At 48.7% G+C, this 23,383-nt stretch overlaps 1 protein-coding gene across 5 annotated transcripts in view; it reads right to left on the bottom strand.

Moving 5' to 3' along the window:
* RELT (RELT TNF receptor) overlaps positions 1-23,383 on the bottom strand; it is an 80,785-nt gene that overhangs the window by 23,975 nt on the left and 33,427 nt on the right. For all 5 annotated transcript variants that reach the window (XM_075592727.1, XM_075592724.1, XM_075592729.1 and 2 more), the window contains exons 3-6: positions 9,094-9,207; positions 8,306-8,484; positions 7,451-7,536; positions 227-481 (exon numbers count right to left, since the gene is read on the bottom strand). In XM_075592727.1, coding sequence (XP_075448842.1) covers positions 227-481; positions 7,451-7,536; positions 8,306-8,484; positions 9,094-9,207 — 634 coding nt within the window. The remainder of the gene's footprint in view (positions 1-226; positions 482-7,450; positions 7,537-8,305; positions 8,485-9,093; positions 9,208-23,383) is intronic.

The following is a 23,383-nucleotide window of genomic DNA, read 5'->3' as shown; positions in this document are numbered from 1 at the left end:
TAGGTGCTCAGTTTGTGTGTTTGAATTTATCATGCAGCACCTCTCCCTAACGGTGGAATAGTCTAAGAGCGCCTTATTAACTATGGTAACAGCGTGAGCCAATCATCGTGCTTCATTTCTGAACATTCCATGCCTTTGACAATGGAGATTGTGATGTATGCGCATTAAGGCATTCTGATTGGTTAGATTCACCGGCATGACCGTGTATTTGTGTTCGAGAACTCACCATTCTTCTCTGGTGGAGACGCCTCTTCATCCAGCTCCTTCTGAGAGGTGCAGTGATAGCCCTTCTTCTTTAGAAGGTTGCAGAAGAAGATTCCCAGAAGGCCCATCATGCAGAAGACTGGCACAATTGCCAGCACTGCATACTCTGTCCTAGAGTCCCCATACACCCCCTCTTTCGTGCCGTTCAGTGCCATCTTGTCTTGTTTGGTGGCAGCATCTATGGTCCTTGGAGAGCGGGGGCGGAGAGTCTTGACACCTGGAGAACAGAAGAGTCAGAATGGTCCATGAGATTCCAGGAGACAAGGCAATGATTACATTGCTAAAAAAAACATGGAGGTGTACTTACTATGCCTTATTTAAAAAAAAACTCAAATCTAATAGCTCCAGCTCACGATTTTCGGAGACCTGGGCGCCTTGGTTCCAACATGCACCAGCTTCAAAATATTTTGGATACTATGATATTAACTATGTTAGATTCAATACATTATCTAATGTGAATGTACAACTGCTATGTCCCCCTCTCTCTGATCTCCCCCAATGTATGGATGTCCCCTCCCACCCCCCTCCCGTTTTTTCTTTTCTATATCTGCCCCAATAAATCAGAAAAACTGGCAATACAATATAAGTACCAAAAAAAAATGTATTTAAATGTATTAAACATTTGAGAAAAAGCTCTTCGGAGTGAATTTTAGAAAGATTTATATGACATATATATATATTTTATATATGTGGTTAAAAGGAAATAGGATATTTACAGAATCAATTTATTATTCCTTAAAAAGACTACACAAATGGCACCTCCTGGTGTGAGGTGAGACCCCTGAGACAGGAGGAGAACAAGCCACCAGAGTTGAGTAAGCCCTTGAGAAACCTATATACTAGATCTGCCAGAATTCACAATAGGTCCAACGGCCAGTGGATTTCCCAATACAAAGTAAAGTATAGACACTACGAGAGACAATACACTACAAAGCTATATACAGTATGCACTTGTTCGGTCTCTTCCTGGGCAGTGTTATGCGTTCCAGAAGAGGTCCTAAAGGTTAGCATGCATTCCCCTACAATATCAGCTTGCCATACAAAATAGCAAACGTAGGATAGGAATGATATTGACTAAAAGGAGGATTAAATGTTTGTCCATAGAGAAACAACACTCAATGTCTAGTGGAAGCAAACAACTAATAATATATATATATATATATATATTATATATATGTAGATATGTATGTCTTTATTTATATAGCGACATTAATGTACATAGCGCTTTGCAGCAGTAATATCCGTGACAATCATATAAATAACAAATAATATAAATAACACATAAAGGGAAGAAGCGCCTCAGACGTAAAAGTAACATTTAGGAAGAGGAGTCCCTGCTCCGAAGAGCTTACAATCTAATTTGTTGGTAGGAAGAACGTACAGAGACAGTAGGAGGGCGTTCTATATATATATATATTTCATTTTTTATGTACAGAAATAATTCAGTGGGACCAGAAGTGCTGCCATTGGAGAAACGGACACCTGTTCCGATAATGGTGGAAAACAGGCTCGCTGGTTATTATGACGAGCACCAATCCACAGGACAGGTTCAGGGTCACACCAAAGGTAAAATGAGACTTCTATTCTATTCAGCGTCGACAGAAACAAGGAACCAACCACGCCCAGGTAATGTGTCGTGTCCCTGTATTACCTCATTATAGCTGGTTCTCACTGAGGTATAGACGGCCGGTGTATACAGAACATAAGGGAGAAGGCTCAGTGAGTAAAAGCATGGACTCAATTCCCAGTGTCGGCTCCGTGTGACCTTGGGCAAGTCTCTTTATCTCCCTGTGCCTCAGGCACCAAAACATCGATTGTAAGCTCCACGGGACAGGGACTGTGTAATAACCCTATGTGCTGCGTAGCGCGCGCTATACTGTAATTGTGACGCGCTTTGAGTCCCATTGGGAGAAAGGAGCTATAGAAAACAGTTATTATTATTATTATTATAATAAAAGATATGTATTTATTCAGGGTTACTCCAGAGGTAAATATACAAGATGCGGTCCCACTTTGCTAAGCAAACGCATTTCTAAACTACAAGATATCTCGGTATCATTTTTCAATCTGGTCTTCACTTCTTTCCCTTTGCCGGATAGTTTGCGCTCCGCTTCCATCAATACAACTTTCAAATCATCGCTGTCATTCCCTGAGCTCCTTAACAGCCCCTACCAAAAACCCCATGATATATTGCATTTCTAGAGGATATAGTCCTGGTTTTGAGTGTTTTCCCTTTCCTACAATTCCAGTTTACACTGGACCCCTCCATTAGCCCTTCATTGCTTTGCCATCATGTTAATGGCCCCTCCAGCACTACAGGAGTTACAGTCCCAGAGGAAACAGATGCTCTGTTTATGATTAGACCAGCAATAACACAGACTCCCGCTGTGACAACTATTCTGAAGGACGTTTGAAGAGCCCTCTGCAGCATTTCTGCTGATTGCTAACCCCATTGTACTGCAGCTCGCCAAGATCCCCCGCACATCTGCAAACTCTTTGATGGGGAGAAAAAGAACAAATGAAAGAGAATACAAAACAAACGGTTCCACTACCACGTACTGAGACCACGTACTGAGACACGTACTGAGACCACGTACTGAAACCCCATACTGAGACCACGTAGTGAGACCACGTACTGAGACCACCTGAGTCTCCACAACAGGAAGAAACGCAAAAGTTCAACTACTTCAGAACGTATTTGTACTGCCGTTGTGACTAAGAACCCTCTGCATCACCGTTTCTTATCCACATTTCTAAACGCACCCCATTTTTGGAGATGTTTTATACATTCTAGGGACAGTCTTATTCCCGGGGTGCTCAACTCGTGTCCTCAAGCGTCACCCCCCTCCCCCTCCCCCCGCAACAGGTCAGGTTTTCAGGATATCCCGGCTTCAGCACAGGTGGCTCAAAGACTGAGCCTCCGATTGAGCCACCTGTGCTGAAGCAGGGACTGATTGAGCCACCTGTCCTGAAGCTGGGATATCCTGAAAACCTGACCTGTTGGTGGCCCTTGATGACTAGAGTTGGCCAGCCCTGGTGCAGAAGAACGACATGAAGAACAAACACTCCCCAAATCAGTGGCCAAGAATAAAAAAAAAAAAATGTATCTAATTTACAAAGATACAAAAGCCAAAGAATATTTGCGTTTAGCATGGTTACATTTGATTATATTGGATTGCCGCTTTAAACCACTCACTACTGATTTACGTGTTGAGAAAAATACTTTGCGTGTCCAAACGGGAGCCCTAACTAACACGCAAAGCACCAACATAACCTAGCGCTGTACACAGCAGGGGAGTAATGGCTAGAGAAATATAAACACCCCCCCCAATTAAAAAAAAATATATATATACATATATATATAGTGCAGAATAAATATATAGTGCAACTGGACTAACAAGCCAGGTGACCGAAACGTTGGTTGCACTGCCCTGTGATTCAATACAGTTTTTTGTCTTAAGACTACATGCAGTGTGCGGTCTCTTTTTTTGCTGGACCCCAATCTGGTAAATATACATTTTATATATATATATATATATATATATATACACACACACAAATAAATTTTACCAGATGGAGGTCCGGGAAAAACGAGACAGCACACAGCCAGGGAAACCCAGAAATACTGTATTCAATAGTAATACATGGCACTGTATCCAACGTTTCGGTCATGAAAGTGTGACCTTCCTCGGGGACGTACACACACACACACACACACACACACACACACACACACACACACACACACACACACACACACACACACAGAGAGACACAGAGACACACACACACACACACACACACACACACACAGAGACACACAGACATGTCCCTATGCAGCAGGCGAAGGAATACAGCACCACGCACAAGGTACCTAGCGTCTTGAGGGGATCGAAACGTTAGATTATGTGGATTCTGCTACACTTCTGTAATCACTACCTACCTGCGTGGCTCTGTATTCCTCCGCGTGGCGCATATCTGTAACATTCGCTCCGGATACGTGTCTGGGTGATGTATTTGTTTACTACTACATTTGAAACGTTCACCTGCCAAGTTACAGAATGCCAGTTATATTTATTTAGGAATGCCCACTCTCTGCATGGTTTATATATATGGTGTATATATATATACACACATACACACACATACACACACGTTGCAGTGGCTGACACATACACACACGTTGCAGTGGCTGGCACACGCCAGCGAGTGCCACTACGCGCCAGCTTTGCCCTTATTTCACACGGACGTTGGCATGAGCCCATTTTCTAGGCACGCTGACAGGCCGTTCATCCCAAAGTGATTCTTGCGCTCATGATCCCGTGGTAATGACAGGGCTTGTGATTGTGCCCTCCTCCACATATACAAGTACAGAGAAGATCTCCCCCTCCCCGGAAGTACCCGATGGTTGTCTGCTAAATCAGGGGTCCCCAACTCCAGTCCTCAACCCCAACAGGTCAGGTTTTCAGGATATACCTGCTTCAGAACAGGAGGCTCAATCAGTCCTAGTTTCAGCATGGGTGGCTCAATCAGTCCCAGCTTCAGCACGGGTGTCAGTCCCTGCTTCAGCCCAAGTGTCAGCCCTGGTTCAGCACGGTGTCTGTCCCTGCTTCAGCACAGGTGTCTGTCCCTGCTTCAGCACAGGTGTCAGTCCTTGCTTCAGCCCGGGTGTCAGCCCCTGCTTCAGCCCGGATGTCAGCCCCTGCTTTGACTGAGCTTCTGAGCCACCTGTGCTGAAGCAGGGAAATCCTGAAGACCTGGCCTGTTTGGGGGGGCTTGAGGACTGGAGTTGAGCCCCCCTGTGCTACATCCCCTCCTTGAGCACAGAGCGATATTAACCCCTGCAGAGGCTGTTTTTTGCCCCCATCCGATTCCTCCAGCACTGAAGCGGTTAAACGTTCCCGGTGCGGGATGCACCACATGATTTGCCCCGCCCCTAACGTGTGTGCGGTAATGCAGCAACGTGATAGAGCAGGAAGTCTCCGGGCTTACATGGGAGCGGGGGAAAGACTTCCGGCTTCCCACTGCTGGTGCTCATCAGGATTACAAAGAAAGCACATTTCCAACATGCAAATCAAACGTACAAGTTGGCTGACCTCCCAGGAAGTTCATCGTCTCGGAGTAACCGTACGCGCGCGTACACACACACACACACACACACACACACACACAGACACACACACACACACACACATCACGGCCAGAGGGGCCAGCAAAGGCACTCCAAAGCTTCATTTACTCATCACATTCCCTGCCAAGGACAATATCTATCGCAGCAACGCAAGTTTCCCAAAACACCGTGGCTGTTTTGCCCGGAAGGACGTACAGTACTTGGAGAAGGAGCGGCTCAGTGAGTAAAGACACTGACTGGCACAGGGGAGCCTGGTTCAATTCCCGGTGTCCTTGGGCAAGTCACTTTATCTCCCTGTGCCTCAGGCACTGAAAACATAGATAGTAAGCTCCACGGGGCAGGGACCTGTGCCTACAAAATGTCTCTGTAAAGCGCTACGTAAAACTAGAAGCGCTGTACAATAACAAATTATTATTACTATTAATTATTATTACTGCGGTTTGTCTTTATTGTAACTCAACCGTACTGTGACTCATTCACCTAGTACTTGTAGTCATCTGGATCAAAGTAGTATTTAAGATAGAAACAAGGTGAGGATGTATTTTCTTATCGTTGTGCAGCAACAAGAGATTATTTACTTGGCAGGAAGCAGTCATTTATTTTGGCATCAAGAAAAAAGAAGAATTACGAGCAGATCTCTCTGGGGTGACATTCCGGAATCATGGTATGAAATGCAGTAGGAGCATGAAAAAGGAGGTGCTGTGCTATGAAGTGGTTGTGGTTTTAGCATAGGCAGTGGGGGAATGGGCTTTAAAATAATGTAGTGGCACTGTGCACCAGACTAAAGAAAAAACACCTAAATGTATTGCACGTTGGCCAAGCGCTTTGGATAAAAATATACCATATTTATGCTTTAGATACAGAAAGAGACGTTATAAATATAAATTCTCCATCGTCTCTAGTGCAGAGCTCTTCAACTAGTCTTGAAAGGGGCCGGATGAAAGATACATTTATGATGAGGGCCAGAAGTGTATGTCAATGATATTTATAAATATATACACACGACAATATTTCAAGGGAACCATCCACTGGGCCTCAAGAGGAAAGTCTTCGACTAGTGTATCCTGCCCGTGCTCCTATATGGATGTGAAACTTGGGGCTATAAATGTGAAGATAATTCAAAAACTTTGGACAATACAAACGTATGGGGAGATGCATGCTGGGTATTACCCAAAGAGACAGGGAAAAGGAGTGAATGGGGTTGAAAACAAACAAAAAAAAGTCAGTGACATCATCACACGGGTGAAGAAATTAAAATGGCAGTGGGCTGGACATATCGCAAGAAGAAATGACCATCGTTGAACAAAGATGGTACTCAACTGGATTCCTAGAGATTAAAAGACCAAGACGACGACCAAAAGTAAGATGGGAGGTTGAAATCAGAATGCAGAACCCACAGGGGACGAGCCCAGTCTGAAAACCTGGGCTAGAAGAACATCTCACAAGTGACCAGGAGCCATGTCCAGGACCGCTTTATACATTAGGCCGACTAGGCATAGTGCCTAGGGCCTACGAACCTTTTAGGGCCTACAATATTTCACTTGAAAAAATACCTAGCAATTTTAATTTAAAATGCCTTTGAAGTATCGATACCTTTAAATATCGAAACAAAAGTATCGATGCCAAATATCGCTAGTATCGAAAGAACAAGCAAACGATGAAATTAGCATAAAAATGAGTAAAAATATCAGACACACCGGCCTCCAGAAATAAAAGGGCCTACGAAGGTCTTAAAATGGCCCCGGCCATTTCTAATGGTTTCAGTAACAGTGTTACGGTCATCGAAATCCCTTCTATGCTGGAGAATAATGAAGAACTATAAGCCGGTGGCTATCTCTGCCGATGTTATTGTCCCACCTTCTTCAAGGTCAAAAATGATCGTAACCAACATTCCAGTCCCATAAACGTATTTAGCTGCATGTAGCGGTTCTCCTTCTCCTATGAACTGGATATAACCCAAACCCGATAGGTGGGGCCGTTGGCACGCATATTTTGGAACCATTGTTGAAAGAACCTGTTTCGGTATGCAGAGGTGTTTCCCCTGTGACATTTTACCTTCACATGGTGCTGTGTCCTTGGGTGATAACCAACATGGAAAGCAGGTGCTAGCGCTGCTGCTCTTTGCCACAGGTGAGAAAAACCTGACAAGGTAAAATAAAGAAACACAGTATTATCCCCTCTGCAATTTGCACTCCACCGCAAATACTAGGGCCGAGCATCGTAGAGAAGTGTGCTCCATGCCAATATTAGCGGGGTTACACTTATTGCTTTTACATATAAAAGCAGTGCTAAGCATAGCAATTTATTCTGGTTTATGACTGACGCAGAGCACTTTCACTGCATTGTTATGTTATGTATGTGTTGGGCTTATGTGTGAAGCTGGTGAAGGCCCGGGCCATGGAGGGGGGGAGCCGTGCTGAGGCGAGCGGACGCTGAGGCGAGCCTGCAGAAGCTGGGCGATTTCATGCCCATACAGGCGAGCCAGCGTCCGCGATCGGAGGTTGGGGAAGACTGTAGGGAGGCGGGGCAGTGACGTCGCTGGGCCAATCGCCCGCGACGCACTGACGTCGACGTCACGGCGCCGACGTCACGGCGCCGTGACGTTGACGCAGCCCCACTCTCATTGGAGGGTTTCAGCCGACAGCGCGCTGAAAAACAGCTTGGCGCTCGGCTGAAACCTCCAACTCCTCCGCACGCCTGCGGACGCTCGCGTGAGCCCCCTCTCAAGGCTTCCTCATTGAGGATGCAGGGGCTCAGCGCGGAGCGTCCGCACGCCTCAGCACGGCCTGTCCATCTATGGACACGGCCGAAGGGTTAAACATTTACACCAAGCAGGGCAATATCCGTAGCCCCTTCTGCACCAGAGGGGGACTTCCACGCATCCAAACTGAAACCCAGAGCTCCACATACCCAGACAGACAGTCTCCGCACTGTGCATCTGTTGTTTGAGAGCCGGGACTCAGCTGGACCCTCCGGCGCTTCTCACACTGCGTGTGCGCGATGCAGGGCGACGTGGCAAAGCTGCTAGAGAACGTCCCAGGGGCGCAGGTCCGACAGGTGACTCCCGAGCCTGCCCCAAAGCCACATATCTGTCACAAAGGGAGAACGAGATGTACAAGACTTACATTTATATGGTAAAGAGACCCTTCCTGTCACTGTAACCCGTGTGCCTTCCCCTGCATCAATATACTATAAGTACGGATATAGGATAAAGTATCTGCCGTCTAAACTTAGCATATGCTGAACTTGATGGACGTATGTCTTTTTTCAACCTCATCTACTATGTAACTATGTAACTAACATGTAACTATGTAACTACTATGTAACACACCACACAGCATATTGACTTCAATGGGTTGCAAGGTGTCCGCAAGCGCCAGAAGTTACTTCATGCTAGAACACTGCTTAGCAAACATGGCCGAGCCCTAGCCTCTACAAGACCACAGCAGTGACATGTTTAAGGGGTTCATTGTAGCTTCTCCCTTGAGTTGCTGTAGGAAAGGCAGGACATTGCACAGGCAAAGTCCCCAACCCTCATGGAATTGGGATACAAACTTCAAATTAAAAAGGCATTATTAAATAAAGAACAGTTGTCTGATGTGGTAGAAATGCTAAATTAACCCCTTTGCTGCCACAGATTCCCTTATATATTGTATCATTGGCATCAGGACAAACTATGCCGGGTGTCAGGGTCTTACCCTGTCTGGTTCCTCCCCCGGGCGGCATTCTGCACATGGCACACACTGGCCCTCTTCGGTACTGTACTCCCCTTTGCCGCACTCCGTCTGGCAATCTCCTCTCCAGGGCAGGAGCTAGAAAGCACAGGAAGCAAACGTTACACCCCCTTCTGATGCCAACAGTCCGTACATGGGAGGAGAACGCTCTGCCAATGCTGCCATCCAACGCGGACAAATGTATTGAAGCTAAAATAGCATGAAAGCACTCGGCCACGGAACACTGTCAATTTGTAATGGTTGGTTCATCATTTAAAACCAACTTTGTTCATTTAGGCCTGAAAGGTTTCACATCCTAATGAAATAGTTACACGCTGTATTTGGGTTTTGGCATTTGCTATTGTGCCTTTCTTCTTCTACTGGAAGACCACCACTTTGGTCTTGCTGGAGGACCATCACTTTGGTCTTGCTGGAGGACCATCACTTTGGTCTTGCTGGAGGACCATCACTTTGGTCTTGCTGGAGGACCATCACTTTGGTCTTGCTGGAGGACCATCACTTTGGTCTTGCTGGAGGACCATCACTTTGGTCTTGCTGGAGGACCATCACTTTGGTCTTGCTGGAGGACCATCACTTTGGTCTTGCTGGAGGACCATCACTTTGGTCTTGCTGGAGGACCATCACTTTGGTCTTGTTGGAGGACCATCACTTTGGTCTTGCTGGAGGACCATCACTTTGGTCTTGCTGGAGGACCATCACTTTGGTCTTGCTGGAGGACCATCACTTTGGATCTTGCTGGAGGACCATCACTTTGGTCTTGCTGGAGGACCATCACTTTGGTCTTGCTGGAGGACCATCACTTTGGTCTTGCTGGAGGACCATCACTTTGGTCTTGCTGGAGGACCATCACTTTGGTCTTGCTGGAGGACCATCACTTTGGTCTTGCTGGAGGACCATCACTTTGGTCTTGATGGAGGACCATCACTTTGGTCTTGCTGGAGGACCATCACTTTGGTCTTGCTGGAGGACCATCACTTTGGTCTTGCTGGAGGACCATCACTTTGGTCTTGCTGGAGGACCATCACTTTGGTCTTGCTGGAGGACCATCACTTTGGTCTTGCTGGAGGACCATCACTTTGGTTCATATAGAGCACCACCTTCTTACTTTCTTCGGCGAGTTCTCCAATTTTGTTGCTGGAGGGTTTCTGGACTTGTATTTATTTATTTATAAAATGTTTTACCGGGAAGTAATACATTGAGAGTTGTAGGAAATATAACAAGGTCATCTGCAAACCGTAGGTGGCTCAAGTATTCACTTTTTATTTTGATTCCTCTTTCTTCCTAATTTAATGTCACGAACAACTCTTCAAGCGTTGCTGTGAAAAGCTTTTCGTACTCTCTTGCTGATCGTTATCTTGTGCGCGTCCTTATGTAATCTAATGGTTGATGTGTCATTCTCGTAAATGTTTTGTTAAAGTAGCAGTCCAAGCTGCCGTTTAAACCCCCCACCCCCGCACCCCCCCCCCTTTAATATGGGCATCTATACAATCCACACGATGCTAAGTAAGTAGCCAAGTTGCCGATCGGTCCGTTCTCCTGTGATCGATCAGCGAAGATTTGGCTCAGGGGTTCACTAAATGGTTGTCAGTGCAGGAGAAGAGGACCAAAGGTGCAAAGTTCTGTGGGGAAGATCATGTGACCAGGCAGTCGCTAGATACAATTGATGCACTGCTAGAGAGAGGGCAGGGCTCAAAAAGGGGTGTGCCAGAGCCCGTTTCAGAAGAGGATGTGACATTGTAAATGGTTGCTATAGAAACAAAAAATCTGGTTACATTATAATACATTAAAAATGTCATTTAGAGTTGATTTAAAAAAAAAATTCTACAAGTATTTTCTCATAATACAGAACTAATTTATTAAAAAAATGTAGGATATTGTTCTGCAGCTTTAACATGCTCGCAAACAAAGACCTACTCATTGTGTATATGCGCGCGCGTGTACACACACACACACACACACACACACACACTATACCCATTATATGCACAAAAGCTAGGAAACACTGCTTTCTCCATTGTGTTCCTTTGCTCTGCAGCCCACACAGTGACCTGCGCTTGTTATTTGTTCTGAAACCTGCTTATTTATAGGATTTGTGCCGGGAGGGATAGATTCCTCACAGCTAAGGTGCGCTCTGCTAATTACACATAGAACACTCGCCTGGATGCAGCATTCTAAGTCCAGGGTGAGAACGCCCTGCGTCCTCTGCGCTGGTCAAATCATTAACCCCGTCACTGCCAGGAGCCTCTACTGCACTGTGAAGCCAGTACCAAAACCCGCGTGCTCGCGGAGATGTGGAAGAAATGAGGCAACCCCAGATGCTAGTATTATTAGGGCCGGGATGGAAATGTCCCGGGTGCTCAGGCGCCTAAAAATTCACACCTGGCAGCTGTGTTTTGCAGTGCAGAGGTGACAGTCACCCCGCAAACCGGCCACAGCGCCCCCGATCCAGCTTCACTATCACATCATCAAATCAGGTTTGGGCGCACTGACTGGAGTACGGCAGGGGGGGGGGGGCAGAGAGCGGCAGGGGGGGGGGCAGAGAGCGGCACGGAGGGGCAGAGAGCGGCAGGGGGGGCAGAGAGCGGCAGGGGGGACAGAGAGTGGCAGGGGGGCAGAGAGCGGCAGGGGGGGCAGAGAGCAGCAGGGGGGGGCAGAGAGCAGCAGGGGAGGGGGCAGAGAGTGGCGGGGGGGTGGAGAGCGGCAGGGGCTGGCAAAGAGCAGCAGGGGGGGCAGAGAGCGGCACGGGGGCAGAGAGCGGCGGGGGGGGCGGAGAGCAGCAGGGGCTGGCAGAGAGCGGCAGGGGCCACCCCTGCGGGGGGGCGGAGAGCGGTGGGGGGAGCTGCAGAAAATGGCAGGGGGGAGCGGCAGAGAGCGGAAGGAGGGAGCGGAGAGCGGCATGGGGGGCAGAGAGCGGAAGGAGGTGTGAAGGGAATAAAGCAGAAATCCCCTATAAGCCGGTATGAGTCACACTCCTATAGTACTGTATATCTTGCACTGGGCTCAGGTAAACTTTATATATCAGGGCGCTTGTATCTCCTGAATGAAGCATTGGATTAAAACTGTGCTGTAAAGGGCAAGAAGAAATAACATGCTAAATATTATTTATTTATTTATAAAATGTGTTACCAGGAAGTAATACAGTGAGAGTTACCTCTCGTCAGGTATGTCCTGGGCACAGAGTTATTAAAGTTGGCAATAAGTGTGATTTGCTGTTTTAAGAACCCGCGTGTTATTTACTGTATGTGATATCCCTGGTCATACCCCTACTTCTAGATTGAATACAAGTTCTGTGTAACCGTTGGCAAATCCTTCTCTTTTGTGTATTAAAAAAAAAAGAAGTCCCGATTCTCTTAATCTCTAGTTTCTGAGGTTACCATGGTAATCTTTACACTGCACTGGGCTCCGGGATGGGCGCCATTTTTACCTCCCGCCACTTAAGATTCCTTAACATTCTCCTGAAAAGAGCATCGTGCTCTAAAAATAAAAACAGAACAGATCTCTCAACAAAATTAAATGTTACAAATAAAAGGGGACGATCGCTCCTTTAACGAGGGCGGGTGACGCACGAGGTCCGCCATGAGGCCGCTGTAAAGGTTAACATGCAATATTTTGGAATTTGACACACCTGCTACAAAAACTAAAGCAGACCACTGAATCTAGTTGTAAATCTATTCTGCAATAAGGATCCCAGCCATATTTACAATGCAAGCGGATCTAATTTTAGCCTAATGGATCCCCGCTAATAAGAGCAGCTTAAAGCTGCAGACCAAGCAATATCCTACGAGTATGTTTTATTTATTTAAATAAATCAGTTCTTTACGATGAGACAATACTTGGAGCATTTTTATAAACAACTCTGAATTGCATTTTTAACGTATTATAATGTAACAAGCATTTTATTTGTTTCTATAGCAACAATATACAAAGTCACACTGACTGCAGAAAATCCCTCTGCAGCCATTTAGTGAACCCCCCCAAGTCTTCGCCGATCGGTCGGCAATTTAGCGTTTTATACTACCAGGAGAAGAGGAGAAGAGGAGACTGAGATAGCAGGGTAACCGCAGCAAAGTAGCAGTGATACTTGTGCCTTTGGTACACTGGATAACGCATTTATTCTGCATCGAAGAGCGGTTTGTTCTACTCCAGGGGCGGCCAACGCCAGTCCTCAAGGGCCTCCAACAGGTCAGGTGTTCAGGATATCCCCGCTTCAGAACAGGTGGCTCAATCAGTCCCTGCTTCAGCACAGGTGGCTCAGTCTTGATTGAGCCACCTGTGCTGAAGCAGGGATACCCTGAAAACCGGACATGTTGGTGGCCCTTGAGGAGTTGGCCTCTCCTGTTCTATACAGTCCACCCAGAACAAACGGTATAATAGGCATAACCACTGAATGATGAAAATAGCCCGTGCACTTAGTACATATGAATACGAAATGCGTTGGCTCTTCCTCTAGCTCAAGGTTCTAGTAATTGTATTTTCCTCGAAGTGCAGATGCAGCGTACCCGGCGATACCTATCACACTATATGTACGGACAAGAGTTCTTCGTAATGTACGATCATTTCATCCGTGGAGAACTTGCTGGGCCACTGAATGCTGTGATAATAGCGCAGGCTAGGAAGGGCTTTTAAAACCTAATGACAAAGTTGGAAACTTCTGGTAACACAAAAGCATCATTTTATTTATAAAACAATGTGTACACTCTAGGCAAAGATTTGTGCTATGTATCACACACACACACAACTCCGCTGGGATTTGTACTGTATCTCACACACACACACACACACACACACACACACACACACACTCTGCTGGGATATGTGCTGTTTATCACACACACAACTCCGCTGGGATTTGCACTGTGTATCACATACACACACAACTACGCTGGGATATGTGCTGTGTATCACACACACAACTCCGCTGGGATTTGTACTGTGTATCTCACACACACACACTCTGCTGGGATATGTGCTGTTTATCACACACACACACACACACACACACACACTCTGCTGGGATATGTGCTGTTTATCACACACACAACTCCGCTGGGATTTGTACTGTGTATCACATACACACACAACTATGCTGGGATTTGTACTGTGTATCACATACACACACAACTACGCTGGGATATGTGCTGTGTATCACATACACACACAACTCCGCTGGGATTTGCACTGTGTATCACATACACACACAACTCCGCTGGGATATGTGCTGTGTATCACACACACACACCTCCACTGGAATTTGTACTGTGTATCTCACACAACTCCGCTGGGATCCGTGCTGTGTATCACACACACACCTCCGATGGGATACGTTCTGTGTATCACACACACAACTCCGCTGGGATACGTTCTGTGTATCACACACACAACTACGCTGGGATACGTTCTGTGTATCACACACACAACTACGCTGGGATATGTGCTGTGTATCACACACACAACTCCGCTGGGATACGTTCTGTGTATCACACACACACAACTACGCTGGGATACGTGCTGTGTATCACACACACACCTCCGCTGGGATACGTGCTGTGTATCACACACACAACTCCGCTGGGATACGTGCTGTGTATCACACACACAACTACGCTGGGATATGTGCTGTGTATCACACACACAACTCCGCTGGGATACGTTCTGTGTATCACACACACAACTACGCTGGGATATGAGCTGTGTATCACACACACACCTCCGCTGGGATACGTTCTGTGTATCACACACACAACTACGCTGGGATATGTGCTGTGTATCACACACACCTCCGCTGGGATACGTGCTGTGTATCACACACACAACTCCGCTGGGATACGTTCTGTGTATCACACACACAACTCCGATGGGATACGTGCTGTGTATCTCACACAACTCCGATGGGATACGTTCTGTGTATCTCACACAACTCCAATGGGATACGTTCTGTGTATCTCACACAACTCCGATGGGATACGTTCTGTGTATCACACACACAACTCCGCTGGGATCCGTGCTGTGTATCACACACACACCTCTGCTGGGATATGTGCTGTGTATCACACACACAACTCCGCTGGGATCCGTGCTGTGTATCACACACACACCTCCGCTGGGATCCGTGCTCTGTATCACACACACACACCTCCGATGGGATACGTTCTGTGTATCACACACACACCTCCGATGGGATACGTGCTGTGTATCACACACACAACTCCGATGGGATATGTGCTGTGTATCACACACACACCTCCGATGGGATACGTTCTGTGTATCACACACACACCTCCGATGGGATACGTGCTGTGTATCACACACACAACTCCGATGGGATACGTTCTGTGTATCACACACACACCTCCGATGGGATACGTGCTGTGTATCACACACACACCTCCGATGGGATACGTTCTGTGTATCACACACACACCTCCGATGGGATACGTGCTGTGTATCACACACACACCTCCGATGGGATACGTGCTGTGTATCACACACACACCTCCGATGGGATACGTGCTGTGTATCACACACACACCTCCGATGGGATACGTGCTGTGTATCACACACACACCTCCGCTGGGATACGTGCTGTGTATCACACACACACCTCCGCTGGGATATGTGCTGTGTATCACACACACCTCCGCTGGGATACGTGCTGTGTATCACACACACACCTCCGATGGGATACGTTCTGTGTATCACACACACAACTCCGATGGGATATGTGCTGTGTATCACACACACACCTCCGATGGGATATGTGCTGTGTATCACACACACACCTCCGATGGGATATGTGCTGTGTATCACACACACACCTCCGCTGGGATACGTGCTGTGTATCACACACACAACTCCGCTGGGATACGTTCTGTGTATCACACACACACCTCCGATGGGATACGTGCTGTGTATCACACACACACCTCCGCTGGGATACGTGCTGTGTATCACACACACAACTCCGATGGGATACGTTCTGTGTATCTCACACAACTCCGATGGGATACGTGCTGTGTATCTCACACACAACTCCGATGGGATACGTTCTGTGTATCTCACACAACTCCGATGGGATACGTTCTGTGTATCTCACACAACTCCGCTGGGATCCATGCTGTGTATCACACACACACCTCCGATGGGATATGTGCTGTGTATCACACACAACTCCGCTGGGATACGTTCTGTGTATCACACACACGGGATCCGTGCTGTGTATCACACACACACCTCCGCTGGGATACGTTCTGTGTATCACACACACCTCCGCTGGGATATGTGCTGTGTATCACACACACAACTACGCTGGGATATGTGCTGTGTATCACACACACCTCCGATGGGATATGAGCTGTGTATCACACACACACCTCCGCTGGGATAGGAGCTGTGTATCACACACACACCTCTGCTGGGATATGTGCTGTGTATCACACACACCTCCGATGGGATATGAGCTGTGTATCACACACACACCTCCGCTGGGATAGGAGCTGTGTATCACACACACACCTCCGCTGGGATACGTGCTGTGTATCACACACACCTCCGATGGGATAGGAGCTGTGTATCACACACACACCTCCGCTGGGATAGGAGCTGTGTATCACACACACACCTCCGCTGGGATACGTGCTGTGTATCACACACACCTCCGATGGGATAGGAGCTGTGTATCACACACACACCTCCGATGGGATACGTGCTGTGTATCACACACACACCTCCGCTGGGATACGTGCTGTGTATCACACACACCTCCGCTGGGATACGTGCTGTGTATCACACACACACCTCCGCTGGGATACGTTCTGTGTATCACACACACACCTCCGATGGGATACGTGCTGTGTATCACACACACACCTCCGATGGGATATGAGCTGTGTATCACACACACCTCCGCTGGGATACGTGCTGTGTATCACACACACACCTCCGATGGGATACGTTCTGTGTATCACACACACACCTCCGATGGGACACGTGCTGTGTATCACACACACCTCCGATGGGATACGTTCTGTGTATCACACACACCTCCGCTGGGATACGTGCTGTGTATCACACACACACCTCCGATGGGATACGTTCTGTGTATCACACACACACCTCCGATGGGATCCGTGCTGTGTATCACACACACACCTCCGATGGTATACGTTCTGTGTATCACACACACCTCCGATGGGATACGTGCTGTGTATCACACACACACCTCCGCTGGGATATGAGCTGTGTATCACACACACACCTCCGATGGGATATGAGCTGTGTATCACACACACACCTCCGCTGGGATACGTGCTGTGTATCACACACACACCTCCGCTGGGATACGTTCTGTGTATCACACACACACCTCCGATGGGATACGTGCTGTGTATCACACACACACCTCCGCTGGGATACGTGCTGTGTATCACACACACACCTCCGCTGGGATACGTTCTGTGTATCACACACACACCTCCGCTGGGATACGTTCTGTGTATCACACACACACCTCCGCTGGGATACGTGCTGTGTATCACACACACACCTCCGCTGGGATACGTTCTGTGTATCACACACACACCTCCGCTGGGATAGGAGCTGTGTATCACACACACACCTCCGATGGGATACGTGCTGTGTATCACACACACACCTCCGATGGGATATGAGCTGTGTATCACACACACCTCCGCTGGGATACGTGCTGTGTATCACACACACACCTCCGATGGGATACGTTCTGTGTATCACACACAACTCCGATGGGATATGAGCTGTGTATCACACACACACCTCCGCTGGGATACGTGCTGTGTATCACACACACACCTCCGATGGGATAGGAGCTGTGTATCACACACACACCTCCGCTGGGATACGTTCTGTGTATCACACACACACCTCCGATGGGATACGTGCTGTGTATCACACACACCTCCGATGGGATATGAGCTGTGTATCACACACACACCTCCGCTGGGATACGTGCTGTGTATCACACACACACCTCCGCTGGGATACGTGCTGTGTATCACACACACACCTCCGCTGGGATACGTTCTGTGTATCACACACACACCTCCGCTGGGATACGTGCTGTGTATCACACACACCTCCGATGGGATACGTGCTGTGTATCACACACACACCTCCGCTGGGATACGTGCTGTGTATCACACACACACCTCCGCTGGGATACGTGCTGTGTATCACACACACACCTCCGCTGGGATACGTTCTGTGTATCACACACACACCTCCGATGGGATATGAGCTGTGTATCACACACACACCTCCGATGGGATAGGAGCTGTGTATCACACACACACCTCCGATGGGATAGGAGCTGTGTATCACACACACACCTCCGATGGGATATGAGCTGTGTATCACACACACACCTCCGATGGGATAGGAGCTGTGTATCACACACACACCTCCGATGGGATAGGAGCTGTGTATCACACACACACCTCCGATGGGATAGGAGCTGTGTATCACACACACACCTCCGCTGGGATACGTGCTGTGTATCACACACACACCTCCGCTGGGATACGTTCTGTGTATCACACACACACCTCCGCTGGGATAGGAGCTGTGTATCACACACACACCTCCGCTGGGATACGTGCTGTGTATCACACACACCTCCGATGGGATACGTGCTGTGTATCACACACACCTCCGATGGGATAGGAGCTGTGTATCACACACACCTCCGATGGGATACGTGCTGTGTATCACACACACCTCCGATGGGATACGTGCTGTGTATCACACACACACCTCCGATGGGATACGTTCTGTGTATCTCACACACCTCCGATGGGATACGTGCTGTGTATCACACACACCTCCGCTGGGATACGTTCTGTGTATCACACACACCTCCGCTGGGATACGTTCTGTGTATCACACACACCTCCGATGGGATACGTTCTGTGTATCTCACACAACTCCGCTGGGATACGTGCTGTGTATCACACACACCTCCGCTGGGATACGTTCTGTGTATCACACACACCTCCGATGGGATACGTTCTGTGTATCACACACACCTCCGATGGGATACGTTCTGTGTATCACACACACCTCCGATGGGATACGTTCTGTGTATCACACACACCTCCGATGGGATATGTGCTGTGTATCACACACACACCTCCGATGGGATACGTTCTGTGTATCACACACACCTCCGATGGGATACGTTCTGTGTATCACACACACCTCCGATGGGATATGTGCTGTGTATCACACACACACCTCCGATGGGATACGTGCTGTGTATCACACACACACCTCCGATGGGATAGGAGCTGTGTATCACACACACACCTCCGATGGGATAGGAGCTGTGTATCACACACACACCTCCGATGGGATATGAGCTGTGTATCACACACACACCTCCGATGGGATACGTTCTGTGTATCACACACACACCTCCGATGGGATAGGAGCTGTGTATCACACACACACCTCCGCTGGGATACGTTCTGTGTATCACACACACACCTCCGATGGGATACGTTCTGTGTATCACACACACACCTCCGCTGGGATACGTTCTGTGTATCACACACACACCTCCGCTGGGATACGTTCTGTGTATCACACACACACCTCCGCTGGGATACGTGCTGTGTATCACACACACACCTCCGCTGGGATACGTGCTGTGTATCACACACACACCTCCGCTGGGATACGTTCTGTGTATCACACACACACCTCCGATGGGATACGTGCTGTGTATCACACACACACCTCCGATGGGATATGAGCTGTGTATCACACACACCTCCGCTGGGATACGTGCTGTGTATCACACACACACCTCCGATGGGATACGTTCTGTGTATCACACACACACCTCCGCTGGGATACGTTCTGTGTATCACACACACACCTCCGATGGGATAGGAGCTGTGTATCACACACACACCTCCGATGGGATACGTTCTGTGTATCACACACACACCTCCGATGGGATATGAGCTGTGTATCACACACACACCTCCGCTGGGATACGTTCTGTGTATCACACACACACCTCCGCTGGGATACGTTCTGTGTATCACACACACACCTCCGCTGGGATACGTGCTGTGTATCACACACACACCTCCGCTGGGATACGTGCTGTGTATCACACACACACCTCCGCTGGGATACGTTCTGTGTATCACACACACACCTCCGATGGGATACGTGCTGTGTATCACACACACACCTCCGATGGGATATGAGCTGTGTATCTCACACACACCTCCGATGGGATACGTGCTGTGTATCACACACACACCTCCGATGGGATACGTTCTGTGTATCACACACACACCTCCGATGGGATACGTGCTGTGTATCACACACACACCTCCGATGGGATACGTTCTGTGTATCACACACACACCTCCGATGGGATAGGAGCTGTGTATCACACACACACCTCCGATGGGATAGGAGCTGTGTATCACACACACACCTCCGCTGGGATACGTGCTGTGTATCACACACACACCTCCGCTGGGATACGTGCTGTGTATCACACACACACCTCCGCTGGGATACGTTCTGTGTATCACACACACACCTCCGCTGGGATAGGAGCTGTGTATCACACACACACCTCCGCTGGGATACGTGCTGTGTATCACACACACACCTCCGCTGGGATACGTGCTGTGTATCACACACACACCTCCGATGGGATACGTGCTGTGTATCACACACACAACTCCGATGGGATAGGAGCTGTGTATCACACACACACCTCCGCTGGGATACGTTCTGTGTATCACACACACACCTCCGCTGGGATAGGAGCTGTGTATCACACACACACCTCCGCTGGGATACGTGCTGTGTATCACACACACACCTCCGCTGGGATACGTGCTGTGTATCACACACACACCTCCGATGGGATACGTGCTGTGTATCACACACACCTCCGATGGGACACGTGCTGTGTATCACACACACCTCCGATGGGATACGTTCTGTGTATCACACACACCTCCGCTGGGATACGTTCTGTGTATCACACACACCTCCGATGGGATACGTTCTGTGTATCACACACACCTCCGATGGGATATGTGCTGTGTATCACACACACACCTCCGATGGGATACGTGCTGTGTATCACACACACACCTCCGCTGGGATAGGAGCTGTGTATCACACACACACCTCCGATGGGATAGGAGCTGTGTATCACACACACACCTCCGATGGGATATGAGCTGTGTATCACACACACACCTCCGATGGGATACGTTCTGTGTATCACACACACACCTCCGATGGGATAGGAGCTGTGTATCACACACACACCTCCGCTGGGATACGTTCTGTGTATCACACACACACCTCCGATGGGATACGTTCTGTGTATCACACACACACCTCCGCTGGGATACGTTCTGTGTATCACACACACACCTCCGCTGGGATACGTTCTGTGTATCACACACACACCTCCGCTGGGATACGTGCTGTGTATCACACACACACCTCCGCTGGGATACGTTCTGTGTATCACACACACACCTCCGATGGGATACGTGCTGTGTATCACACACACACCTCCGATGGGATATGAGCTGTGTATCACACACACACCTCCGCTGGGATACGTGCTGTGTATCACACACACACCTCCGATGGGATAGGAGCTGTGTATCACACACACACCTCCGATGGGATACGTTCTGTGTATCACACACACACCTCCGATGGGATAGGAGCTGTGTATCACACACACACCTCCGATGGGATACGTTCTGTGTATCACACACACACCTCCGCTGGGATACGTTCTGTGTATCACACACACACCTCCGCTGGGATACGTTCTGTGTATCACACACACACCTCCGCTGGGATACGTTCTGTGTATCACACACACACCTCCGCTGGGATACGTGCTGTGTATCACACACACACCTCCGCTGGGATACGTGCTGTGTATCACACACACACCTCCGCTGGGATACGTTCTGTGTATCACACACACACCTCCGATGGGATACGTGCTGTGTATCACACACACACCTCCGATGGGATATGTGCTGTGTATCACACACACACCTCCGCTGGGATACGTGCTGTGTATCACACACACCTCCGCTGGGATACGTGCTGTGTATCACACACACACCTCCGCTGGGATACGTTCTGTGTATCACACACACACCTCCGATGGGATACGTTCTGTGTATCACACACACACCTCCGCTGGGATACGTTCTGTGTATCACACACACACCTCCGATGGGATAGGAGCTGTGTATCACACACACACCTCCGATGGGATACGTTCTGTGTATCACACACACACCTCCGATGGGATACGTGCTGTGTATCACACACACACCTCCGATGGGATACGTTCTGTGTATCACACACACACCTCCGCTGGGATACGTTCTGTGTATCACACACACCTCCGATGGGATACGTGCTGTGTATCACACACACCTCCGATGGGATACGTTCTGTGTATCACACACACACCTCCGATGGGATACGTGCTGTGTATCACACACACACCTCCGATGGGATACGTTCTGTGTATCACACACACACCTCCGATGGGATACGTTCTGTGTATCACACACACCTCCGATGGGATAGGAGCTGTGTATCACACACACCTCCGATGGGATATGAGCTGTGTATCACACACACACCTCCGCTGGGATACGTGCTGTGTATCACACACACACCTCCGATGGGATAGGAGCTGTGTATCACACACACACCTCCGATGGGATAGGAGCTGTGTATCACACACACACCTCCGATGGGATATGAGCTGTGTATCACACACACACCTCCGATGGGATAGGAGCTGTGTATCACACACACACCTCCGATGGGATAGGAGCTGTGTATCACACACACACCTCCGCTGGGATACGTTCTGTGTATCACACACACACCTCCGCTGGGATACGTTCTGTGTATCACACACACACCTCCGCTGGGATACGTGCTGTGTATCACACACACCTCCGATGGGATACGTTCTGTGTATCACACACACCTCCGATGGGATACGTTCTGTGTATCACACACACCTCCGATGGGATACGTGCTGTGTATCACACACACACCTCCGCTGGGATAGGAGCTGTGTATCACACACACCTCCGATGGGATAGGAGCTGTGTATCACACACACCTCCGATGGGATACGTTCTGTGTATCACACACACCTCCGATGGGATAGGAGCTGTGTATC

Source organism: Ascaphus truei, chromosome 3, assembly GCF_040206685.1.
Source record: "Ascaphus truei isolate aAscTru1 chromosome 3, aAscTru1.hap1, whole genome shotgun sequence".
Taxonomy (NCBI): Eukaryota; Metazoa; Chordata; class Amphibia; order Anura; family Ascaphidae; genus Ascaphus; species Ascaphus truei.
This window is presented reverse-complemented; position numbering and strand designations above follow the sequence as displayed.